The 27,459-nt window shown below is 41.9% G+C and overlaps 1 protein-coding gene across 1 annotated transcript; it reads left to right on the plus strand.

The window, feature by feature from the left end:
- The first annotated feature begins 10,607 nt into the window (after positions 1-10,607).
- On the plus strand, positions 10,608-27,306 carry DUSP29 (dual specificity phosphatase 29). Its single transcript, XM_074908318.1, has 3 exons — positions 10,608-10,792; positions 21,055-21,275; positions 26,823-27,306. The coding sequence occupies exons 1-3, from the start codon at positions 10,608-10,610 to the stop codon at positions 27,068-27,070; spliced, it is 654 nt and encodes a 217-aa protein (XP_074764419.1). The 3' UTR covers positions 27,071-27,306.
- The last annotated feature ends 153 nt before the right edge of the window (positions 27,307-27,459 follow it).

Genomic DNA, 27,459 nt, shown 5'->3' on the forward strand with positions numbered 1-27,459 from the left:
TCACATCTGTACTGCAGTATTAGCTACAGGCCATGACTAAGTCTGGTCGTGGCCCTTCTGGGATGAACTTACATCTTTTAAACAGACAGGGAATGACAAAGGTAGTTGGAAGGATTTGAAGTAACATTAAAAATAATTGGTGTAGTAAGGAACTTGTGTCCCACTGAAAATTAATGGTACCTGCCCTGGGAATGGATACTTTGGAAAAAAAACTTGAGCAACCCAAAACTTTGGTCAAGCACAGGCATTTGCTTTGATAGAAGACTTCCTTTCTTTCAAGAGATGAAAAAAGTTCCACAGTGGATGTTCATCAACAACTGGCTGCTTTTTGAATGCGATGGGGTAAGAATAGGGAGCACTGTTAGTCAGAAAGATAGGCAAGAAGCACATGCAGGTCTGCTCGGAGAGATCATTTCCAAGATGGTCATCTCAGTAGAAGGTGCTGGGAGGCCCCAGAAAGCAGGTGCAGAGACCAATGGGCTACTTCCCAGTGTCATGCGCTTGTCCTGACTGGTCTCTGCCTCCTTCCCCCACTCCAAGGCAGAAAGCAATGGATCTGAAGAATTTCCCTGAAGAAATATTGATACTCACATGATGGCTGGAGCTTCTTATGTCATTGCAAGCCTGGCTCCAGCAGCACCAAATTCTCAGTACTCCTAATAAAAGTTGTCTGAGCTGGCAACACTGAGGCATGGTTTGCTGCAGAACAAAGGCTTGGGGAGAGGATAATGGTCTGGATACCAGCTCCTAGCATGTGATCACTGAACCCTCTAGCAGACATCCCTGTGGGTCACAAAGGTCACCATTCTCATAGCAGACAGATTGCTGCAGTGGAAAAGGGGTGGCTCTGACACCAGGAAACACAGATTTCATCTTCTACGAATCTGGCCAGGGCTTAATACAGAAAGATTTAGATTTTCTTCAAGAGGAAGGCATGAAGTTTTTCAGGAAACTATTTTAGGGAAGTAGGGAATTTTTCAAAGGTTGGAGAGTGTACCTCCACCTCTTTTTGGCAAGCGGTGCCCATGTCACCAGACCTGAGCACCACATCACTTTCTCAGCAGAGAAAGGCATTTCAAAAGTCAGAGGGATACTGAGAGAGGCAGTGCTGAAGAAAACTGAGACAGTAGGTAGAGGAAGGTGGCTTTCTGGTGGTGCACGTGCAAGAGATGAGGACCTTGTCAGGATGCCACCTCTCCCCATTGCCTGTTGTTGTGCCAGTGCCAAATCACTTGTGCACAGGAAAGAGCAGTGCAATGCTCCTAATTTACATGCAGCAGTAAACATAGCATCAGGCTTGACAAGGGGACAAAAAGATGAAAGATGAGGTTTGATTTATTATAGTCGACATGCAGGCATCACATTATCTTAGTCATACCGAGGCTAGGTAACTAAATTGCCAAGTTTAATGTTTCAGGTCACATCAGGGAAACAGTTTTACCAGCAGATGTAAAGATTGTCCTTTGGAGTGGGTAGCACTCAAGGTCAGAGTCAGCAAATCCTCCTCTAAAAATAGACTCTAGTTGCAAAGTTGGTAAGATTTCCTTTGTCGTTCTGCCACACTTCACAGGACCCAGCTACCTAGAGCACTCACCTAAGCTTACAGGTAAGGCTCAACAATATATATTTTCTGTTGTACTTCTTGTGCTCCTTTTCGTCCTTTTATAACCTAGTTTAGTAAACCAGGGGGAGGACTGAGAGCTGGCAAACTTTCTAAGGTAACTGATAACTTCATAAACTTGTTGCAAAGAAAAAAAAAAAAAAAAAGCTTAAAACTACTGCAAGGTCACAGAGGTTTTGAAAGTATAATTCACAATTTTTTAAAAGCCAAGTTGGTGATGTTACAGAAATTACTTTAGAGAATAGGAAACAAGGTGCCAAAACTATATTTATCTGAGAGATAATTTCAATTTAAAAGTTAGGAATAAAAATGCAATTTTTCAAGCTTTTGTAACATGCATCACATAATATTTTTACTTGTTCTTCAATAATTGCTCCACCCTCCAGTCAAATTTAACTTTTCCAATTGAATTACAATTCTCTCAGATGACACTGTGTTTTAAGTTTCTTTGGGCACTCTCATAATATTTAATGAAATCTCATCTTAATCTGCTTTAAATTAACCAGTTCAGTCAACAATAAAGAATGAGGGCAAAAATAAGTTTTTAAAAAGTCATCAGTGGCTTAGAAATTCATTGAAGTAGCTGATTAGTTGTGAATATTCACAGAAGAGTCTGGGAAGTAATTGCACAGAGGCTATGATTCTTCTGGTTTAAAACTGTTTAAAGACGAACGCACTGAATGAACTATTTTACAGTCCCTGAACACTTCAGGCAGAAGAATGCAGGGGTAAAATTAGTGAAGTACTGCAGGTACCCCGGGGATTTCCAATTTTGGACATACAACACTTGGGTTTAGGGCTCTTTTCAAGAAAGCTTTTTTTTTTTTTTTAAGAACTTCTCCCTCCCAAGAAATATTTGTACAAAATTAACTTTTTTTGTCTAATGTTAGGGAAAAAAGCCACCCAAGGAACCTTTGCAGCACCCTAGCTCACTGCAGTACCCTGGAGCGCAGCATCAGGTTACACAGGAGAGCATACAGCTCTTCATGGCTATGGCCAGTGTTGGGAGTCCGAGCAAAATGTTCTGGGGATTGCATATCAGGGAGCACCACTTTAAATTCATTTAGATAAACCATCTGACAAAGCAAGCTTCCGTTACCACAGCTAACCAACCATCCCTCAGCTCAACTGATGTACTTTGAGTCATAAAATCCAAAGCACTGTTTACCCTCCTCCCAAGTGCAAACACTGCACTCCTGACAGCATGCACATTGGCTTCTGCAAGCAGAACTTTCTAGTTTATAAAACAGCCCTCTGCTTAGCCATACTCAAAAAGGGTAAGTACTTTTTTACCCTGAAGGGAGGTATGTACCTGGCATGCTGGCTGGAAAAGGAAGAACAGAACATTTCTTAAGAATTCAGGAACTTGCTCAATAGATCCTCACTATTTCTGAAGACCCTCAGTCATTAGATGTGATTTTTCTCTGCTTTCAGCACTAAGAGTGCACTTACCTGGAGACAGATTATGAAACTGGATTCAAGCCTTTTGCACATTTTTTTGACAGTGCAGGAGAACTGGTATTCTCTATCCTTACCTTCTCTCAGGTACTTCCGTCTCTTGTACACACCTGTTACAGACGCTGTTCCTCCATGAAGATCTTATCTAAGGTAGTTATTAAACTGAAAGAAGTAAATGAAAATAAAAGCATTATTTTTGCAATTGACTGGAAGCCAAGAATGCCTCAGGTCTGGACCCCATGGAAGATAGAAGTCCTCTGATTTCAGTGGCGTTGAATTGTACCTCATAAGTAAAAACTTTCAAATAAGTCAGCTCACCGTAAAGCATCAGAAAAGAAAGTGGGAACAATTTCCCAGTAACAAGCACTTCATGCATAAAAATTACTTCTTAATCGTAATTAAAGGTTATTTTTTTCCTTTTTATTGTTCTTTTATCCAAGTTTTGTGTTCATGGCATTCAATAAATTCAGTGCCCAGACTTCAGTCTTAAACCACTGACTAATTTCAAGGTCACCATGTTTATCTCCTATTGAACTGGTGTGGGCATAAGGTCTACTAGAAATGTCATTAATTCTGTAGACTTCTGAAAGGTCCAGAGCTGACAGATGGATAGTCTACTTTGATTATTTTCTTTCCCTTCCAAAGCAAAAGCAGCCTTAAGATACCACAGCTCCACTCCTTTTTCAGACATGTCATGAAAAAAAGAGGTAGGAAGCAAAATCTGAAAGCACTGAAACAGGAATAAGATTAAAATATGCCTACACATTTACAAATAGGTTATATATTTAGGTGTTTGCTGGATGTTGAAAACCTTCAATTCCCAGCTGAACCAGAAGAATTTGCGATTGCTTGGTCTTTTCAGGGACAGCAGCTTTTAGGCAACTCCCCCAATACAAAGCCAAGGCTGGTACACTTGTCCACACCAAATTAAATTTAATAAAGCCAGCATCAAAAGCCCCACTAGTACAGGTGATTGATGTCATAGGGGCTGGGAGAACTCCCAAGAGCAGAAGACATGGGTGGTAAAGAATTTAAACTATTCTGTTATATAAATATGGACTGAAGGGGACATTAAGGCAAGGAAGCCCTGTGCCCTCTCTGTCAGGCAGGACAGAACAGCTAACAGGATTACAGTTGTTCCTTCTGAAGGGAAGAGCAAGGAAAATTGTCTTCTGTCTCTGTTTTTCTTCCCACCTTTCATTTGTTCAGCCTCTCTTTCACGTTTGTACCAACACCACTGGGCTCTGACGTTATTGGAGATCTGTAGCTTCAGGCACACAAACACAGCTACAAATTGACAGCCGGAGTACATACACCTGGGACAACAGTGGTGATGGAGTAATCCCCCCTAGATCAAGGAGGGGTGCAGAAAAGAAGGGGAGAGGGTACATAAGTCCTCACAAAGGAAAAAGGCAAACATGAGCCTTTTCTCTGTGTGTCTGCTTTTTTTCCAAATTTTTTTTTTTTTTAAATCTCTACAGCTGACTTGGATCTTAACTCTCAGGCATAAATCTTGCCAAATTGTTTGGCATCTTTATACACAGCATTAAGGCTTGCACAGCACGGTGAGCCAAAAATATTAAGAAACTTAGTATTTTGTTATGTAGATAATGACTTATAGCTTTCAGTCTCAAAGTACTCAGAAAATTCCACATCTGGAAAATCAGCATTAGAAGTGTACACACCACCACTGAAGCTCTGACATTCACCTCTAGATACGAACCTCAGTTTCCCCACCAATCTGTGGGATTACCAAACTGTAGAGCTCATGACTGATGCTTCCAAAAGCATTAGTTAGCCCCCTACAAATTTTGGGATGGGGGAGACTCATCCCTCTGGTTGAACGAATTTGAAAATGGGCCACTATGTTCTGACTTCCCAGGGCCTTCCTGGAAACCTGGGGTTAATTTGAGTAGTTCAAGGGACTCAGAACAAGGTGCAGAAAAGAAATCTTTTGCTGCTGTATCACTGCTGCAGCCACTAGACTGTGTTCATTCTCTGAATCAAACAGCAAGTAGACTAGCATATTTTCCCTTTTTTCCCCTTGCACTTTCTTTCCTCCCTCCCTGTTTTGTTAAAAATAAAATAAAAAAGCTGAAGAGCTCTATAAGAAATTCCATTTGGCAGCTGTAGAGTGGATAGTGCACATAAAGAAGAGATTCCTTTGCTGTGCCTAATGCATGCTGCTTATCCAAATTAGCCACACAATTACTTCTATCAATGCAAAAATAGTTTAATGTTTTTTTCTAGTGCACAGCACTTGAGAACGACTTAAAATGCAGTGTAATTTGCCACAGTGTATGTCCTGAAGTGGCTCGCTAATGAAAAGAGGATTAACTCTCCATTATTCTGAATTACCATTTTGTGAAATCACTAACAATATTTTCATTTATATACATATAACCCAAGGGGGAGAAATATTCCAGCCATCCAAGTGATTAACAAATAAAATTCATTAAATAACATGCACTTTGGTCTTATTTATGAAGAGAAAGATTAGGGTATAAAAATGCAGATGACTGAATTTTTATCATCCTTGTTCTGATAATACACTTAAGCCCGTGACAGCGTAATTGTTGAGCACTGGCAGTTCGGCGTCACAGGCACACACTGGACTGAGAGGCAGAGCCCACGGGATGTCAGGCTCGGCAGACAAAACCTTGCAGGCTTGAGCATCGGACCCCAGTCCCGCGGAGGTGGGCCCAGCCCTCGGCTGCTAACCAGTCCACCCAGGCTGGGCACAGAGAGGGAACGGGAAGGTCTCAGCAGCTCACAGGGCCTGCCCTCATCACAGTGCAGCAGAACAAGAAAGGAGCCATGGCCTGGGCACAAGGGAAGAGTGGGACGAGACACAGATTGCTCTGGCTCACTAGAAGGGAACTCCCAACTCCAGATGCAGGACTCCATTCCTCACTACGCCCCAAAACTGGGCTTGAACCTTCCTGCTGGGGGACAATGGCAGTTTCTGCTGCTGACTCTCCTCTTCACCCCTCCCTCATAGAATAATAAAGGCTCTGCTGTGCTGGAGCAGCGCTGCAAGAAGCAAGCAGCGTGCAGAATCTCTTTTTTCAAAGGGTGTGAGGACTGTCCCTATGCCAGAGAGCTTTCAAATCCAAGGTTGCATGTCCCCAGCAGAGTATGGTGCCATGAAGCAACTGCCAAGCTGGTACAGGAAAGCTGTGTTAGTACATCATCGAGCCTGCACTAACTAGTCTATAAGGAAAAGCATTTTAGCCCAAACGAAGCACTGCAAGAGGTAGGAGACTGCTCTTGACAAGTCTGTGCAGGGGTAACCCTGCAATCTGTCTGCCATCTGCCTGCACTGGGTGAACACCCTGCAAGGGACAATCTCCCCTCCCCAGAGGTCTGCAAAAGAAATTTGAGCTTTCCCTGACTGGGCTTGTGCTAGAGAGTCATCCGTATATAGATACACAGTCATTTTTATAGCCACAACAGCATTAAGAACAGCCAACAAAAAAAAAAATCTAATCCACTTTTCACTTTTTAACCTAAAAGGGCAGGCCTAGGAAACAGTCTTCCCTGGGCACTGTTTGGTGTAGACAGAACAGTCAATGAGATAAGAGGTTAGACATCATTGGTTCCTAGAAAGACACAAGCCTTTCTGTCCTTCTCCCCCAATCAAATGCTTCATAGTAATTAATTTCAGAGCTCAAGTAGCAAACTAGACCCTTTTTCCACCTTCCCCTCCTCCTATTTAAACTGTTACTTCTTACTTAGTCTAGAGTGAAATCTGAAATACATATTTTGTTAGAGGAATTTCAGCTGATGCTTTCCTGTGTTCTAATTCAATTTAAATATCCTCACAGCAGATAATATTGGCAAGGCATAAAAGAACATAGCTTACTTAAAAGTTCAGGGAGCATATGGCTTCCGAGGACAGACAGAAATGAGTATTTCTCAGCAGTAATCTAACTTCCAGAGTGCTAACCAAGCTTCAAACTGAGACAGTGTTACAGTACCACAAACGATCACTTGCAGATTGTAATTGCCCTGTTTTGAGGTCTGCAGTCTATGAGCAGGACTATTGGTGTAACAAATCAATGCACTGTGGCCACCAAGCAAGATTACTGATTACATTGCTTTCCTCCTCTTCATTTCCTACCCTCCCATTTTACAGAGCATGAACAAAAGCACAGTCCGTCCTTCAGCATCAAGGCACCAGGCTCTCAGTTAAGATAATTCCTTACTAGACAAAGAGCAGTTCTTATCAAGTTCTAGATAACAGCCTATTCACTCACAAAGTCAGACTGCATTAGATTTGTATCTCTGACTGTCTAACATTTTCGAAACTGTTAAGTCTGCATATAGAATTAGCATAATTCTGGCAAGGGATAGAAAAAGGATCTCCTAGGGAATGGCCACTAGGAGCACAGAGATGGGACTTGGTGCTACTCAGAGGCACGCAAGACCAAGCCCAGGGTGAGTTTACTAGAAGCTGGAATTCCCAGAGTCCTTTACAAATCTCAACAGAGGACCACTTAGCTAAACATCATCATGTTTTAGGAAGCTTGGCTGAAAGATAGATCGCCTTGCCAGCGAAAGCAAGCCAATTTTTGAACAAAGGTGTATATATGCCAAACAAAAAATGACTCCACAATCTCGCTTAGCTTTGGAGTAGGAAAACAGGAATCATTTGGCTTTTTCAAGTTTTGCAGAGAAACAGAACATGACAGGCACAAAAGAGCCCAAACTGAGGAAACCAACCCCATGGGTACACAGGATGTCAGTGAAAAATGGTCATCTTGCTTTCAGGAGAGCTCTACAACAGCTGCATGGAGACATCAGCCAAATTTTTGTAATTAAAAGGACACAAACACCACCAGTGGCCAACACAAAAAATTTGTGGGAGACGCTACAGGATTTGTTGCCTGCTAGAAAGGTGGATTTTTGGCAGGCTATACTCATACACTTCATAAGAGCAAGCCCAACTCCACCTCTTGTTGTTATGAGACTCCTACAGAACTGCAAGGTTCAACTTGTCTCCTCAACTGGAGAGGCAGGAGCAACCACTGCCCTGAGACATCAGGGAGTCCAGCAGGAGAAACATGACCGACCACCAGGGAGATGGAGCAGACAAGAAAGGCTGCAGCAGAGGGCTGGCAACACAGGAAAAAGAGGAACTTATTTCAGAGGACAAGAGGGGAAGATGGTTAAGTGACAACTGGCAACAGGGTAAACAGGAGGTCAGGCATGTGGCCAGCCCCAAATTCTAGTTTCTAGAGATTTGCTGTAGCGTAAAGATCAGCTGCATGAGCAGTTTAACTTCCTGCTGAGAAAGAGCAGAACAAAACGTGCTTTGCCTTAAGAAACATGCAAATCCACAGAAGAAAACCAAAGGAGATATTACAACATCTATGTCCCTCACAATAATCCTTCTCCAACATTGTGCCTGCATCTATGACACGAGTATTTGTCTGGTAGTGTGCAGAGTTTCCAGTGCTGTTAATTTTGACTGAACAGCTCCCATGTACATCTTTATCGCTTGTCAATCACTCCCTTGTTTTTTTTTCTTTACTGAGAATACTTGGATGTACTGTACCTTAGCTTTCCCCCTGCAAATTTTCTTCAAGTAATCAAAAAATTAAAATGAAAAATGATCTGAAAAACCCTTGACCTAAACACACCCAGTGTTGTATGTGTAGGGATACCAGCTGATGCCTCTGGCAGGACAGTGCAGTGCCACACCTGAGCTAAGGAGCACAGCATTGCACTCTTACAGCTGTACTGCACCTGCAGCAGCTGGTAAGGTTGCTGCTGGTGCAAGGGTTTCTATATCACACATATTTTGCTGGGCTTTTACCCAAGAAACTTCAGATGCAGGGGATTAGGAAAGTTAAACATGGATGCAAAAAACCCACCTGTCCAAGAGACAAGAATATTCTTGTAAACCTGTAGTTACCTGCCATGTCCTAAGGCAGTATCTTTCTAAAGGCATGGATGGAGGAGGTGTCAAGACTCAAGTTCATCTCTGGCCTTTAACTCCTCTCACCAGCTTTGCAACAACTCCAGGCTGCCCTCAGCTCCCGCTGCACTGCTTGTGGGGTCAATGCCCAGGTGCTAAGTAAAGCACAGCCTTGAGGAAGTGGGGGAGGAGGGAGACCTCCTAACTGGGATGTAACTTTGACTCCACAGCTGGGAGAGGCAAACTCTAAAGGAAAAGCCTCAATCAGGACAGCAGCTGAGGAAATCACAGCAAGCAGGAGAAAATCTGGAGCTTTAAGAGAAGTGTGAAGCAAACACCAAAGGATTCAATGCTAGCAGATAGCTCAAAACGCACAGGACATCAAGGTTGTCAGTTCTGAGCAACACAGCTCTGACAGCATGGCCAGGCAAAGGGTGTTATTTCTGCCAACATTAATGATACTCTGATTTTAGTTACAGGATAACATTACTCCATTGCTCTCTTCTATATGTTCATCAGTGATTCTTCCTACCCATTTAGCAGGTACACATCTAGGTAAAAAAAAAAAAAAAAAAAAAAAGAGTGAACCTAAAAAGGAGGAAGTTCTTGAGCCCATCCTCACTAAAAAATATTTTGTCAATCAGTCAGTGGTGCTGCAAAAAGGCAAACTCTCATTGCTGCAAAAAGTCTGTGAGGTTCAGCATGCAGGGCTGCATTAAGATCTTGAAAGAGAAGAAGAGGTACACCCAGCATTCCCTTGAATGGACAAATTTATCTCTCTGCATTGCTGAAAATCACATAAAGAAGCCGCCTTTAGGAGATTCACAATTAATGCTAAAGAAACATATTTTCCCTACTCCATTCCCCTAGCTGCTCTAGATCCCTTGGACCAAGCCAAATTCTCACCAGTGGATTTTCCAATAAATAAATTCCCAGTGGACTCTGAACTTCAGTGATGACAAACCTTTGGCTTTTGTTCCCATTGCTGGTGAGCTCACCCAACGAAGAATTCCTTGCCTAGTCCAGGGGAGACAGAAATCCAAGTGCGAGTCTGTGTCATACACAGTACATGGCACATCCGTCCCATACCATGCCCAGCCCAATCACGCTTGGCCAGTGCTGCTCCCAGAGCCCCACCACTGGAGCAGCACTCGCTTGCTTTGTGCTTCCTCAGGTGTCCTGGTTCAGCTAGGATGGGGTTAAGTTTCCCCAGCAGTGGGGAGGGAGCTCCAGCCAGGTATACCATGCTGACATCAGGTCTGGGCGCCAAGCGCAGGGACAGTTTCTGTGTTGCTTTAGTCCTCGACGGGACCTCCGTACCTTTGTGGTATATCTCTGTATATCTTTTGTCCTGTTTACTGTTATTACTGCTTATTGTTATTGCTATTGTTGTTGTTCAGTTTATTATTTGTTACACTGTTGTATTAAATTTTTCCTCATCTCAACCCCGAGGTTTGTATCTCACTCCCTGCCCCGTCCAGTCTGAAGGTGGGGGAGGGACAACGGCAGCATGGTCTCTGATCCCAGCAGGGCCTAAACCACCACATCAGGTTAACTTATTTTGATTGCATTCTAGTTTCTTGCACATCCTGAGAGCACTACTCCATGGACAAGATGTCATCAGCAGGTTTGAACGCTGGGAAGAAAAATGCATACACAGCAATCAAAGTAGATCCTGATGAGGATTACTGTACCCCAGGTGCATTTGAATTGGAGCGACTCTTCTGGAAAGGATGCCCGAAGTACACTCATGTCAATGAAGTCTGGCCCAACCTCTACATAGGAGATGAGTAAGTATACGTAGTACAACTCTTCTACATAGGAGATAAGCTGTACTAAGTACAGCTCACCAACAGAACAAGGTGTTTTTTTCCCCCTCCTACCCATTCATTAGTATTTAGTGGTGATGATGTGATTTGATGAGCTACTGGCAGATGCCAGACTTCAACAGAGCCATCAGAGCCTGGTATGGCCCTTACAGATACAGACACACAGTGTTGGTTGCTGCTGCTTCAGGAAGTGCTGGGTAAGTGCAGCAGGGTCTACTTTAAAGACCAAGTAAGAGGAGCAGTTGTGGCACCAGCGTAGGCTGCAGAGGTCGAAGCTAGTCATGATCTATTTTTAAATGGCTCATTTCAGGGAGTAATTTGTCATTTATCTCTGAAAGTCCTTCCACAGTTACACTGAAAAGAGCACGGCCTAGATGTGTTGGACCACAGCTTAGGTTGGTTTAAGCCTAAAATGTAATTCTTGAAAAGTGACTGAAGAGACACCTCAACCCAAAGTGGTTTTCTGCATTTCCTAGCCTATGCTTGTGTACATGGAATACTCTGCATTTCCAAATTGCTCAAGAGATTAAAACAAGCAGAACCTTGCGGAAGGCAAAGCTGCAGATACACGTCTTGCTGATGAGACCAAGCATGATTTGAAAAAAACCCAAATCCTCAAAACAGACTTAGCTCTGCTGAGCACAGGACTAAACTAGAAACAGCCTATTCCAACAAGCAGAGATGACTTAAGCGAAGCAAGAGAACTTTTCTTATCCCTTAGGCAGTATTGGTCCATTTCCCATTTTCCTCTACACCCTGTGTTAACACAACATTTATTTCACATCATCACTATAAGGCACAAGCAGAAGCCCCACTGGCTCCAAAGTTCTCAATTTTTTAAAAGGTCCTAAAATTCATCTGTTGCCAGTTTATAAAAGAAGAAAGATATACAGCCTTGAAAGTTACAAGACTCCTAATATCATCGACCAATTACTTCTGTGGCACCAGAGGCAACAGAAAGACACACGAGTTCTGGGCTTCAACCAAGCTGGGGCTCCCACTTCCAGAGAAAGAAGAAGAAAAAAAAAAATAAAATAAAGAGCCATGGGAAGAGCCTGGTCAAATGATTCAGGAACAAAGGAAAAGGGGGTTGAGTTGTCCTCTCCCCATACTACCCCACCCCTCTTGTTAGATATTTCTAACACAAGATTCAGTGTAAAGAACAACCAGAATTATTCTGAATGAAGCCATTAGAAGAATTTCCATCTTATCTCTGTGATGAAGCTACAGCTCTGCCTTCTGAGCTAAGGGATGTTATGGGAACACAGGTCTTTGGACAGTCAGTCCTCAAGCCCAGGACACCAGTCACTGACTCTTTCCTGTAATCATTCCTTGATACACCTTGTAATTTAATAACTGCTAGGAGATATGTCTCTGAATACAACACACACCTGCACTTAGTACAAACCAGAGGAACCGAAAAAACAAACTTCCTGACAGGTACTTTAAGCTACACACACTGGGCAGTATATTTCTGCAGAAAAAAAATCAGGAGGAAAAGCAACAGTGCTTCAAGGGGAAACAGGTCCTCGATGTGACTGGGACAAAAGAATGAGAAAACCAATAGAGAAGGAAAAAAAAGTGAGGAGCAGGTGGGGGGTGAACAGAAGTAAAACTTCACCAGAAAAAGGGGCTCCCTGAAAGAGAACCATTATTGTCAGCCAGATAAGGGCAAACTTGACATCCAATAGCAGAAAATCTGAGATGAGAACTGGTCTTCAGGCAAGATGCAGCTTTCATTACCGGATCTAAAATCTGATTTGAAGCAGGCAGGGACCTCTGTATCTATCCTCAGCCAGTTCCACAACTTAATTCTGACCAACAGCTTCCCCCTTCAGTGTGGCAGGGTTTTTCGTATTGTTTTATTTTCAGATCTTGCTGTAGCACTGGTCGCCAAAGAGCTGCTATGGAGACGTGAACAGATGTTGGGTGTATTTGCATCCTTAGCCATGCTAAATTAAGGTTGATCTTGAAAGAATTTAGTGGAGCTCATCAACAAAATCAAGTGAACACACACATACAGTTTATCTTCAGCGCCTTCACATCTGTGCTTCATTCCTGCCTCCTGCATTTACAAGGTTAACAGAACTTGTGACTGCTTATGGAAATGCTAATTAATTACCCTGACTAGTAACCGCATCTTCCTTCTAATGCAATACAGGCTATCAAGGAGTCCTGTGAGGCCACTCAATCCTTTTGTTACACTGCTTTGCTGCAGATGTTGCCCAGAGGCAATGAAATCTCCATGAGCCTGTCAGGCCCAGAATAATCAAAGTCTCAAAATATAACATGCTGTGTTCAGCTCCTATTGAAATTTTCCTCCAGCAAGTTCCAAGGACTTTTAAAGACCAGACACTGGAACTTGCAGGAGACAGCCCGGTGATAGGAACAAAACAGGCTCTGCCAAGATTTTCATTCAGCAGTTACCAGGATTAGTGCTTGCATGTACCCTCCTCGCATCCAGAAGCCTTCTAAAGGGATAGAATGCAGCTTTGTCTTGCTCCTTTCTTTCACTGGTCACCAGGTTACTTGCACGGGCAGTTTTACTGGCTGATCCCAAGCCTGCTTGGTTCACTACAATCACATGGAAAATCTCTGCCAGTTATGCAGCTTGTAGTTTGTTCTTGTAGCTCTTCAGTGGTCACCTCATTACCTGAGATGATATTCATGGTTCCACATTTCTGAATTTCAAAGAATATTTTAGCTGAAGACAAAGGCCTCCCAATATTTTGTTTTCCTCTTAACCATCCTCTCTCTCATTAGGATTTAACGCTTGATCACATTTTCAAGTTTTTCTGTGTTCTCAAACTATTCGCAGGGAAAAAGTAGTCTTCTGGAGCCTAATTCTTCACAGGTTAAATATGAAAAATAATTTTCTGGATATGCAGCTGAACTGAGCTTCCACTTTAAGAAAGTTATGGTCAGTTCTTGTCCCAGTAGAGCCCCAGCTCAAGAACACAAGCTGTTCATAACATTATGTTCTTGAGAATTAACCCAGGTAAGGTTCAAAGAGTACACGAGTAACTCAAACCTACACATTGGAGTGTATGATAATTATAACTAAACTTTAAATATATGCTTATCTAAAACTCATTCTCTCCTCTTCCTTTTCTTCAGAAAAACACTACAGTATGTCTTTTTTCAAGTGACTAAGTAGAAAGACATTTTATACTGATCTAGATGGGACTCACTCAGGGTAGCAAAGTAATTAGTGTTACGAACTCCTAGGATCTACACCAGTATTAATCATACAAAAATAGGAGTGCATACAGATTATAACAACACTCTTGAGGACATAATTTCAACTCTGTTAGTTTGAGAATCTGCCAGTTGTAACAGCAGTTTAACAATCCAGGAAATCAGATTTGTAATACTGGACCATAGATGTCCTAAAGCAGCAGTGGTTTCCAAGACAATTAACACTTCCCCACACAATATCACCTCTGTCTACAGGTGATTTCTAATACTTGGTGAGTGACTGAAGTCAAGACCAGGAACTGACTGATGTCATGTGATATGTTGATGCCATGTGAATACATGTGGTATGTTGATGCCTTTGCTGTATGGAAAGCAGAGAGGTGTTTTCTCTGTCTAGGTTGTATCACTCACAAAAACAACATCCACTGTTTGGGGCTAGAGGAAAATAGACTAAATCTTTTTCTACGATGTGTTATGAAGATCCTGTTCTGTGGTACCTAAAAATTCTTCCAATTCACACTGAACAGGAGGTATTCACAGAAATGGAGCAACACCTCAGAAGGAAAAAGGGATACAATGCTACACTATCTAGATTCCCTCAGTGCTGGAGTTACCAAAGGAAATTGGGTCAGTATTATTGGAAATTCTCAACATCTCTCCTCAGGAGAGAGAACTGCCAGATTTTCTTAAGAAAGTGTCAATATTGCCTATATTCAGAAAGCTTCTTTCTGACACTGACCATCTGGTAAATTATCATCCTGCATCAAGCTTTCCTTCAGCGTTAAAGAAAATGGAAAACTTAGAGAGACGATTCCTTTTCTAGTAACATGTAGCCTCAGATTTCCTTGTGTTTTATCAATCTGGTCACGTCAATCTGTGGCTTTAACAGTCTATACTGAAACATGTTTGCATTGCCCAACCTTTGCATGAAGTTTAAAGAGACTTGGCTCTACCTAGAGCTTATGAGCATACCAGTTGTCCGGTTGACCAGTACCAGCTATAAAGTGCTAACATACCTGTGGAGGGAGCTGCTCTGCCCACTCCCTCATGAGGCATTTTGGAACATTGCTTCCCTTCCTTTAGACGCACTTGGGTTTTCATCATGAGATGTGTTCTCTTCCTTTTGTTAACTGCTTTTAACATACTTAATACTTGATGTGGAGTTGCAGGCTGCAGTGCCTGCAAGTTGCTTTTCCTCCCCTCTTCCAACTCCATACCTTTGGGCATCTTCCTGATGAAACCAGCTGGGACTAAAACTTGTCATGACAGTAATGACAGTATTTTTGAAAAGAGAGAGAGAAGGTATTTTGTACACTGGAGATGGCAACTTGAAAGCAAGCATTTTCTTTCACATTACAACTACTTACATTGTTGCTTCCAGAAGAAGGCAGAATTTGCTACAGCACTTGCTTTTAATCCTGTGAATCTTAGCTTTAAAACTGACAACTGGCACAGTTAATGTCTTGGGCCCTTTACTTGCCCTTGCACAACACAAGAGATGTAAATAGTCTTTTGAGAACCATCTGAAAATGGATGACATTTTTGTTTGGGTCAGTTCTCCCTCTTGGTGATAGTCTGCTACTGTCAATACATCCCTATGTGAAAGCGATTTTGTCTCCAATTTTCACCATTTAGGTGGCATTCCCATATCAAAGTACTCCCCCTTGCCTCCGAACTTTAGAAACATGTTTATGAGTCCATCTGTCCTACAGTAGATGCAGAGTCCGATTCAGCAAAGCACTGAGCTTTTGTTTAACATGCTCTGCTACAGAGAGGAGGACTTCTGGGTATGCTTAACTTCAGCACATGTTTATGTGCTCTGAATTGAAGAGCTGATGAGTTTTTACATGGGGCCAATCTGCCCAGTTCACCTCCTACTAAACTGACTTATACTGAAATTTTCACTGGTATCTCCCAGTGCCAGACTTCACCTTCCCTGCACAGGAACACATTCAAGGCAGACACTGGAGACCACAGCTGTACCATGTAAAAGGAAATCAAGTGCTAATAGCACAGATGGTGGAGACATAAAAAATTAAAACAACTGCAAGAATAGTCAAATGCTTATGGCTTCACCTATGCTGGCATTTGTAGCAAACTCTTCTTTACAATGACTACTTAAAATTCCACTATAATCACATAAATGGAAATATTAATTGCAATTTATTAGAAAATAGCAGCACCTGAAGAGGGAAAGAAGAATATTGTTAACTCAACTATTAAACTCTGGTAGTGAGCCAACTGCAAGGGGAAAAAAAACCCGTGCCATTTCCAGTTGAAAGTGAATTACAGTTATAAATCCTCCAGTAAGGTATATGATTCATATACCCCTGAATGATCCTACGCTATTAGTCACCTCAACCAATCGGATATTTGCAGATATTTATGCTTGATTTATTCCTTCATTTCATCTAAAATACTGATACCTCAGGCACAGTAAAAACTGCAAGGAAGATGAAAAGCAATCCCCTCTCCTTGGGATGCAACCAGGAATATTATGCACGATGGAACACAAAAAAAATTAGGCTCTGATTAAAATAAATGGATAATGAGGGATGCTTCCACAATGGCCTTTACACTAGAGGTTCAGCTGAAGTTGGAAAGCAAGCCAGTCCTTGACACAAAGCCGGAGTTCACTGATGGCTAAAGCCAGTCCAAACAAACACGTCAAGGGGTACAGTAACATTTCCATTTACAGACATATAGGTCCCCCTATATGAGGGCTTAACAGCCTGTTTCTTGCTCTCTGTTAACTAAGAATCAACATGCTGCAGACACAGCATGACCTCAAGTTTAACTGCCTATATTATGGCAGTGTCAGAGTCTCAGCACAGGCTGTCCCTGACCAATAGTATTTATGATCAGTGGGCAAGATAAAGAGACAGCTGATGGGAACAAAAAAGCAGACAAAGCTGGGTCAGTACGACAAGTGGTCATCCAACAAGGTTGTTTGCCTAGCTTTTGGGAAACAGTTTTACAAGGGGGAAAAAAAAAAGAACAGAATTTTTGAAGAAACAGAGAGATCTCTTTTATGAAAACATAATGGGGGATGGAGAGAAAGGAAAAACAGTAAGTGTAAGTGCTTGCTAATTTCTGTATCAAGTTTGAACCCAAGCACTCTTGCTCTTGAGAAAGAGTAAACATCTCTTCAACTTTCTTCAAAAGATACAAATTCTAAAGCCCAAGACAGGCACCTTTTGCAGTCCTGTGAACACTATTATGTACTGCAAAATAGTTGTTCCCTCAGATTTCTACACAACATTATGTATTACAAACCTTAGGAAAAGCTTTCCGCAGATAATACTGTCCAGGGTTATCTGCTGGAAGAAAGGTACCCGACATCCTCTTTACCGATTATATGCAATAGGTCAGCCTGTGGATGCACAAGCCACACACCCACAGAACGTACATACATTGACCATGCTCCACTTAGCCAGGGCAAATGTTTTAGGTCTTGTTTCAACTAACAAGTTCTACAACACCTACACAAGCACAGTTTGAGTATCCCAGTGAAAATGTGAAGATCTTAACAGATCTGAGTGCTAGAAAATGTATGCTCAGTGTTGAGAAGTCCTCTAGATTAGCAACATCAGTAGAAAGAAGAAAATGTGCATCCATATGATAAAGATTGTAATGGGCAAGGTTGCATTCAGTCCAAAAGGATATTGCTGAATTAGTATACATATTGAACACAATTAAAAAGCAGATGACATTTCAAAATCAGCCTGTCCCAAGCATTGAGGAAACAGTATAAATTCTTCAGTGCCAAAACCAGTAGAGTAGATAATCCCTTCAGTACTTCCTTGGTACGCTTAGAATTTACAATTAAAAAAAAAAAAGAAAAAAATTTCACAAATTATTTCACAGAATCACAGAATCCTCTAGGATGGAAAAGACCTTGAAGATCATCCAGTCCATCCATTAACCTAACACTGACAGCTCCCAACTACACCATATCCCTCAGCGCTATGTCGACCCCACTCTTAAAACCCCTCCAGGGATGGGGACTCCACCACCCAACAACCCCTTCTGTAAAGAAATGCTTCCTAATATCCAGTCTAACCTTCCCTGGAGCAATGAGACCATTACCTCTTGTCCAATCGCTTGTTACTTGGTTAAAAAGTCTCATCCCCAGCTCTCTGCACCCTCCTTTCAGGCAGTTGTAGAGGGCAATGAGGTCTCCCCTCAGCCTCCTCTTCTCCACACTAAACACCCCCAGTTCCCTCAGCCGCTCCTCGTACAACCTGTGCTCCAGACCCTGCACCAGCTTCATTGCCCTTCTCCAGACAACGTCCTTTTTGTAGTGAGGGGCCCAAAACTGAACACAGTCATCAAGGTGCGGCCTCACCAGTGCCGAGTACAGGGGCAAGAGCCCTTCCCTGTCCCTGCTGGCCACGCTATTGCTGACACAAGCCAGGATGCCACTGGCCGCCTTGGCCACCTGGGCACACTGCTGGCTCCTGTTCAGCTGGCTGTCAATCAACACCCCCAGGTCCCTCTCTGACTGGCAGCTCTCCAGCCACTCCTCCCCAAGCCTGTAGCGCTGCTGGGGGTTGTTGTGGCCCAAGTGCAGCCCCCAGCATTTGGCCTTATTGAAACTCCTACAGTTGGCCTCTCGCCAATCGCTCATCGCTCCAGTCTGTCCAGGTCTCTATTTAGTTACATCTGCGCATTTTCAATGGGCTTTTTGCAGCAGCATTCAAGGTCAATACACTGGCTGCTTCCGATTCCATTTCCAGCCTGAGCCATGGGAAAGAGGGAGCTAACAGAGTAACATGTGTACTCCCAAACTCCCAGCAGGCCAAGGGCAAAATGATGGCTAATGCAAATTGTGATGCAAAATGAACACGTAACTGCCTTGCCTTTAATTGATTAAATAAAAAGGAGGAGAGCTAATTCCATTCCAGCCCCCAAATTCACAGTATGCAGCTACAGGCAAGACTCAAGATGTGGAAAGGGAAGTTCCCAGGAGCTTAGCCAGATTGATCTGACGGCTTATGCAGCCGGTGGAAGACAGTATCCCTTCTTTCTGAATACCTACTGAAACACTAGGCCTACTGAACACTTGACAATGAGATCCTAAAACACAGAACAAGATTGTAAGTACACTCGTCAGGAACAAATGCATTTGTTGCACACACTATGTCAAATATCAATCTCCTGAGAATCTAATCAAGGAAACAGTAAAATTTCATTTCAGATGAATGTAACTGTCAAATGTTAATGACTGTCATGCGACCTATTGTTTGACATTGTCTTTGCTTGGAACAATTTTGTTATTTACTTCAAATGCTATTTATTAGCCTTAGCAGTGCTTGCAGAAGCCAAAATTTGGTAGTATCAACAGTCCATCAAAAACTTTGTTTGTATAGAGCATATGTACCTGAAGAGAATCTTAAGGCACAAGTCTCCTAAAAGGAGGGAGAAAAAGTATTTGTAAGTCAATCACTGCAACAAGAATATAAAGGAAAGGAGTGAGCATTATTTAACCTGAGGTGAAGGTGGCAAAGCACAGCACCAGCAGCAAGATACTGCTACTTGTCTGTCCAGAGCATGCCGAGCTTAGGCAGGCATCACCACACTAATTGGAGTTTTTATTTACTATTTGAAATCGCTGCATAGGGGACTTACAACATTTCATTGCAAAAATGCCAGTAGGGTCAAGACATTATCATTCCTGTCCATAAAGGAATTTTCTGCAGGGAGGAAAATCTACTCAGAACAGCCAATTATCATGAGCTTAATTTAAGTAAGAGCAAGCATAGGTAAGACCTTCAGTATCCATATCCCAGTTAAATGCTCTGATCACTAGGTTCACGACTGCTCAAAAAGAGGTTTTGAGTTCGACAGAGGCTGGGAATTTGGAGTCAACTTCAAGCTATTCTGAGCTGTCACCACTAGAATTATGAAACACAACAGGTAGCCCATCACAACGTCCTGTGTGACAGCAGCTGCATTTACACATTGAAAAGTTCAGGGAACATCCATGGAGAGAGGTACTTTTGATTGGAAAATGCTGTTTCAAATCATGCACTAATTCATTTATGGCAGCAGTAGTTATGTGAAAACATATTAACAGAATAAAGCCTATGCAACTTTTCATAAAAAGCTCAATAGTCTTCCTAGGCACTAACGAAACTTGACAGCTTTTCCAGAATAAAACTTGCCAAACCTAAAAGCTTTCTGTAATGCAATTAAAAAGTTTTTACATGCCCATCCACAAACTCTGCACTTTTTGAGGAATTTCAGGCTCCTGGCAAGCACTTACGAGTGGGTATTGGACACACAAAAATCTAGGACTTCCTATTCTATCTGACTTCGCTTGTCCAATAGAAAAGAGGACAAGAATAAATTAGAATATTGGGCTAAAGATATGATGTTCAGCTTTCACTAAAGGCTAATATCCAGTTTCCATATCTAGTTCTTTTTGCTTTAGACCTCCGGTTTAACAAAAAATGACAGTAAAAGGAAACCTGATAGGGAACTGTAACCACAGAAGGGTGACATTTTAAAAATATTTTTATTTTTAAAAATAGAAATGGAGAAAAAAACCCTCAGTAACTTCTTTTAGGAATGAAGAGCTTCTTTTTGAATCCCAGATGATCTTACTACTCACATATCACTGACTCTATTAGTTCTGTGATATCAATTGATGGGGAGACAGGTCCTATTTCAAATTCTGCCACTGATTTGCTTTTATGACTTTAAACAATTCATTCTGTTTCTTTCTGTATCTCAAGTTTCTTCTTGTACAAGATGGATAGAAGCCACTATTGCTTGCATTAAAAAGGTGCCAGGAAAATAAATTACTCTAAGGACCTGGGAGAGATAGTTATGAACTCCAGAAGGATCATTCACTTTGAATGACAGTATCTTAAGATCTTTACAATGGTAAATGATGCATTATTGAAGCATTATCAGTTTCATTAACGTTTAGAACATACCAAATCAGAGATTTTTTTTTCTGGCGTGCTGTGTAAGAAGCTTCTTCACTGACATGACAGCTCTTGTTTTACTCTTAACAGGAAAACTGCATTAGATCGCTACAGCCTTGAGAAGGAAGGCTTCACTCACATCCTCAATGCGGCCCATGGTCAGCGGAATGTGGACACAGGACCAGAATACTATCATGACATGACTGTGGAGTACCATGGAGTGGAAGCAGATGATCTCCCCACTTTCAAGCTCAGCCAATTCTTCTATTCAGCATCTAAATTCATTGATAATGCGCTTCAGGATGAAAGAAGTAAGGAGGGTGCTGAAAATGGTTAAGAACAGTACAGTACTCCATCTGATTATGAGCATAGCTCCAAGCATTCAAGCTTGTGGGAATGAAACAAGTCCAATACAGTTTAACAGAGAATATAAAACTAGTAGTAGGGAACTAGTATAAGAGAAGGTAAAGTTTTTTGTTGCTGTTTTGACTCCTTCATAAACACATTGGAGAGAATTAGACTTTGCATAGGTTCCATGAACTAGCTGTTTTTTCCTCAAATTAGTCCCTGTTAAGAAAGGTTGAATGAATATTGGCTGTGTAGTGGTGGGAGCGGAACACAAGTGCTCTGCAGAGATTCCAGGCTGTCACTCCACAGCTTCATGCTCTGCAGCATTAGATTCACTCTAAAAATATAAAACCACCTTCCTACTTTGGCCATCAGATCTACCCCATGCTATAACAGATTTATCTGCCATGTTCCAAGCAGCAGGGGACCCAAACAACTCTGACAGCAGAGATCTAGAGACATTTCATTAAAGCCTTTGTAAATTGTTAGCTTGATTACTACAATTCATAATTTTCTGACCTCCAGTAGTGTTCTATCAGAAAGCTTTACAGTGATGTAAAATGCTACAGCCTAGGTCTCACACTGGCTTTCAATACTACTCCTACTCTTTCCCTCACATGCTTTTTTTTTTTAAATAAATCTCTACAGGATATTTTAACAGAAACCAACTGAGAAACTTAAGACTTTCCTTCTGACCTACGAAGACCTTACTATCTGAGGGTCACATAGCAAGTTTCTAGCTTCATGTCAGCTTCTGTTCTTGGCTGTTTAGCTCAGCTGTAGGCAGCTACTACCTGGCTTCGCCCCAATAGCCAGACAGGTCTTCACATTTTACCCTTTCAGCAAATATCATCTACAGCAACTTTCCCTTGTTGAAGAGAAAGTCTTGAAAGTGGTTCAGTTTTAAAAATCAAAGTCTTAATAGCAGGAGAAACTGCTTCAGGAGCTTACTTGCTTGTGAAGAAAGGCACCTGATATTTCAAAAAGGTATGTTTGAAGCACTGCTTCTGGGAGGGAGTGGATAACTAACACCACCTGTGCCTAGACATGGCTGGAGGCCAGAGGTCAGCATCAGGCTGGAGTAGCTGAAATAAGAAATGAAGACTTCCTCACTCCCACTACCCTCCTGTTACTCCAAGACCTTTGTCTGCTGCACTGAGGTAAAGAAACAGGCACAAGGGAAGCAGCAAAGGCTTGAAAAAATAACCTTGCATCCCAGTACCTATTGGGGCAGGGAAGGATGGGATGCAGGGGGAGTAGTATTAACCTTTTTGTTTCAAAAACACATCAAAGTCCAGGAAGTTCTGAAACAGTATCAAGCACCAGTACAACAGTAAAACACTAGTCCAAATCGGAGTGACTGGATGAACTTCCAGAAAACAAAAAAATCTGCACTTGCGTAGATACTACCAACTGCAATCATTTCTGTAGCTGTCCATTGCCTGCCACATTCACACAGTTTTTAAACAAGACAGCTAGGATCTCTTCTGATAGACTCTAATACAAATAATTACCATAATAGTCATGAAGAAAAAGAGCAAGCTCTTAACTTTCTCCAGAGAAAAAAGTACACTAAATGTACATCTCCTATCCCAGCCAAAGACACACATAAAGGTCCATGTTGAACGCATGGCCAATACACATCTACAGAACAAGAGAATGACTCCAGAAACTACACTGATGTCTCTTACACTTACAGGAGGAAAGACTAGAGGCAAGTAAGTAGTTCTTTCCTCCAACAACATAAATGCATTATTTGTGAATGTGTATCTAGTGTAGAAAGGTGCTCTGTATTTCAAATCCCTAATGAAAGGACTATTTGTGTTCATCTTCCTGATTGACAAAGAGCATCCAGATTCCTAAACAGGACATTATACTAAGTAACCAAGTACTCATCTCCAGTGGTGATAACATGTGACTTCAGAATCTGGTGCAAAAGATTTCTGATCAATACCACAATTACAGTTATTTGCTACTTTGCGTTAGAACTGAGCAAATGCAAAGAGAGGGAAAATGGGAAAAAAGAAAGTTTTGACTCATGTGACCAGAATGTACGTATTAATGAATTTACTTCAGTTGTATCGCATTGTTTGCGGTGTGACCTTCAGTCTGCCAAGTGATCAAATTAACTGAATAGCTGTCTTCATACAACACTTTTTGCTGGGAAGATGCTCATTAGTCAAAGTTGTTGAAACAAGTTATGCAAATGAAGTAGCCTCTCTTTCTGCAACAGGCCAGAAATTCTGCCAATTTGAGTGCTGCCAAAACACAGTACTAATGCTGTAATTCTGATCTACCCTTCAAAAATCTTTGTCATGGTGAAAAAACTACCTTAGAGCAGTACTTGCAGAGTTTAAGCATGGGCAGAGGAACTTAAAAACAGTGAAAGCAGCCCAGCTATAAGAGTAAGTTTTAGAGGCAAACTCAAACCGTTCAATTATGCATGCTATCATTCAGCTGTGCATAAAGATTTCCCCAAACATGCAATTCAGCTCACAGAACAGCTTAAAATTTCTACCAGCAAGGCCTGATTAATCTGAAAGGAAGACATAATTTTAAAGAGGTTTTTAAGCTCCCTACTATGCTACAAATTTAGTACTTGTTCCCTTGGTGTCTTAGTTCCTCAGAATGTGAAGTAGAGGGGAATAGGATTTTCTTTCCATGTGAAGATGCCATGGGAAAAAAATACATTAAGGACAGAGATTAAAAAATGCAATGTGAGAAAAATAATGTATGAGACAGATACAAAGACCCAAGGCATTTGACCAAAGACACCTCAACATTCATCACTCCATCTGACTCTGGAGAGGGATCTGAATCTAGACAGATTTTCAAGTATCACAAGCCCAAGTCAAGTGATCAAAATATTCCAGGGACCTGTCACCACTGGCGTGTAGACCTCTGGCTCTTCATGCATTTTATACTCAGCCATACCTTGAAGGATACAAGTGGTCAGAATCAAAGACTGTAAGAGCAGACTCCCTCTTGGGGAAAGAGTTTTCAGATCGGTCCTTACATCAGAACTGAAGAAACTACAAAACAGTACAGAAGGGACATGGCTCTGCAGAATAATACCAGCGTTTTGCTGTAACAGGCAGTCAAATCTTGACTAGTCACACACACGGAAGAGACTTAGTTTTCGTACAACCAGGGGGCATTTCAGAAAATTGTATGGACATTTTTTTGCCTTTGCTAACATAATATAAAACTGTACATTTTCTCCTAGATCTCCTGCTTTTACCACCCACACAAAGCAAAGACTTCCTTGTCCTATCATGTATTTTACCACCTCAACAGCAACCCATTTGGAAGGTGGGAAGCTCTAAAGAGAAGCATGAAGAGCTGAACAAATGAGAGTTTTCATCCGTTTCAAATATTTGCAGTAATAATAGAAAGCATTATCATTTTCCAGGAGAGAAAAGGCACTTTTAGTTATCAGAGACTGGAATTTTGCCAAGATGCCTCTAAAACTATCTGCTGGGATTAGGATGCAGACTAACCATTAATCCTCTAGTGTTGGCAGTTCTTGATGCATCCATTACACAGCAATGCTACTTGTGCCAAGACATCTTCTTGTGCCTGGAAGCAAAGGAGTTAATTGGCAGGAGTCATGGCTTTGCACCCAACACTTCTCACTAGGCATAGCTGACAGAGATAAACTATTATTGGCCCTGATAGGATTTTTTTTTTTCCTGTGGTAATTCAGCTTAGCAGGGTGTTAGAGAGAATGCTCCAAATCTACTTCCTTCAGCAGTTCAACCCTTTGCGAGAGCCCCTCAAGGGCTTTGAATCATTTTTGGAAATCTTTTGAAGTGTTTCAAAACCTGTCAATCAGACCTGAACCCACTCACTGTTCTCTTCCTCCACCTCCTCCAGACACAGCAAATGGGGAAGGTTCCACTTTGACTTATATCCTTGCTAGTACCTGGAGCCAAGGACTTTCTGCCTCTGGAAGTCCAAAGTTAAACCAAGCAATGTCACTAAGCTAAATCTTGAGACACATTTATTCAGAGACAAAAACTATTAGCAGAGACTTTGTATTCACAGTATACAAGACAGGCCACTACTTCAAGTAGACGATCATATAAAACACTCAGAGGCGATGGTAGTGGTGAATTACTTTCATTCAACACAACAGGATAAGGGTGACTAGCCAGAGATTTCCAACGAAGCTCTTCTACAGTTTAAGAGATGGTTTCTTTCTATCCCCCTGGTTGTATGCCTATTAACTTCTATGGCCCTTCTTATTTTTCTGCCCTCAAAAATATCACTGAACCTTAAAAAGACTTGTTAACTATATCTTACAAATGAAGTATTTGGGCATAAAGAGATGCAATCTAGATCCTGAAGGACACGACTGTCAGAAAAACAACAACAAAAAAAATCAAATTCTGTTAGCTTTTGTGTCTAGCTGGTAGAACTGAAAAAGTCACCTCCATGCATCCCATTTATCCTCATGGTTTAATAGCAAACCAAAACCTACCACACCCTGCACTTTGGTCATTATACCCAAACACATAATTATATATATGCTGCTTGTGAGGCCTGTAAGATTAGGCTGCAGCAGGGCTTGCTATGTTACTTAATGCAAGGCTGCAGCCCCCAGGCCTTCTCTGCAACCTTTGTTCACAAATAAATTTAAAAATACTTGTTTTAGGATTAAATGGTGAAATGCTGGGGTTTCAACCCCAAGCCCCAAATTAAGGTTGACATATGGGTGATTCCCCCAGCCCTTCACAAAGGGGGTGAGTTTACCTTTAGGCTTCCCTCCAGGGTGCAGCCAGCCTTGCAGGGAGAGCCATGAGGTAAACGAGCCCCGGGAGTCCGCATTAAGTAAACAAAGGTCAGGTGTCCCACTTAGGGATAAAAGCTGGGACCACTTGCAGGAAGGGGCAGTGTCTGTCTGTGAGGTGGATGCACTGTGCAGAGTTCCCTGTTGGGGAAGGCCCTCCTGCCTCCCTGGGACTGGGCTCCAGTCAGGTCTGGCCTTTGTAAAGGTGGGCTGTGTAGAGATTCGGTATGTGGCTTCCTTGGTCTTATGTATTTGGTTTGTTGACTCGGTTGTCTCCTGTCCCTTCTATGGGAGACTGCATTTCACTATTTATTCCACCTATTGTTGGTTGTGTGGTGTCATTGTTGGGGTCAGTGGGATTGATGTCGATTATGTATAATTTGACTGACTTGTTTGTACCCCCAGTGCTCACCCATGTACTGACCCTTTTGTATCAAATACAATTAGGTTATTGGTTTATCTTTATGCTGGCTGTGTCCTTTATGCTAGGCCTAATAATTGGCAAAACAAATGGGTAATCTCCAATGCAGATGGCGTTCAGTTAGTACAGTAAGATTTACAGCCTCAGCTTCCCCATCTATAAACAGCTGGACCTTACAAAAATGCTAGTAAAGGTAATCAAGTCACCAAACAAAGCAGGGGCATTACAGAAACCTTCAATGTCAAAAAAAGAAATGACTGAGTGTCATCTCTGCATCATTTCTCTTTGTTTCCACAGACAAGGTTCTGGTTCACTGTGCTATGGGTCGCAGCCGGTCAGCCACACTTGTCTTGGCTTACCTTATGATTTACAAGAACATGACAGTAGTGGATGCCATTGAGCAAGTATTGAGACACCGATGCATCTTGCCAAACCGGGGCTTCTTGAAGCAGCTGAGAGAACTGGACATAGCATTGGCACTGCAGAGGAGGAACACCAAAAACAGCCTACCACCTGATGACAACGAGAACAGCACCATGAACTAGTATTGCTCCTGGCAGGGTTGTACTACTGGAAAAGAAATTCCATAAAAGGAGAGGAGGAGAAGGTGTAGTTAATTACACAGTCACAAGGATCATTTGTTATTTGGAAGGAAAAACAAAGTAATTTCAAATGCTGTCAAGATGAGAAAGAAGGGAAGCCAAATTTAAAACCCATCATCTTAGAATGTTCTAGCCCTAGCAGAATTCTTTGTTACATCAACAAATAAATTTTACCCTCTGTAAAAAAGCCTTTCCAACACAAAAGCAGGCACAACTTAAAGCAAACCATCTTCTAGCCAAGTACTCTCAAAATCCTGATCCTAACCCAAGCACAGAGCCTTTAAAAGAGTACAGCCAGGCATTCCTGAAGAAATTTTGCAGGAAAAACACCA

The sequence above is a fragment of the Athene noctua genome, chromosome 5 (assembly GCF_965140245.1).
Source record: "Athene noctua chromosome 5, bAthNoc1.hap1.1, whole genome shotgun sequence".
Lineage (NCBI taxonomy): Eukaryota > Metazoa > Chordata > Aves > Strigiformes > Strigidae > Athene > Athene noctua.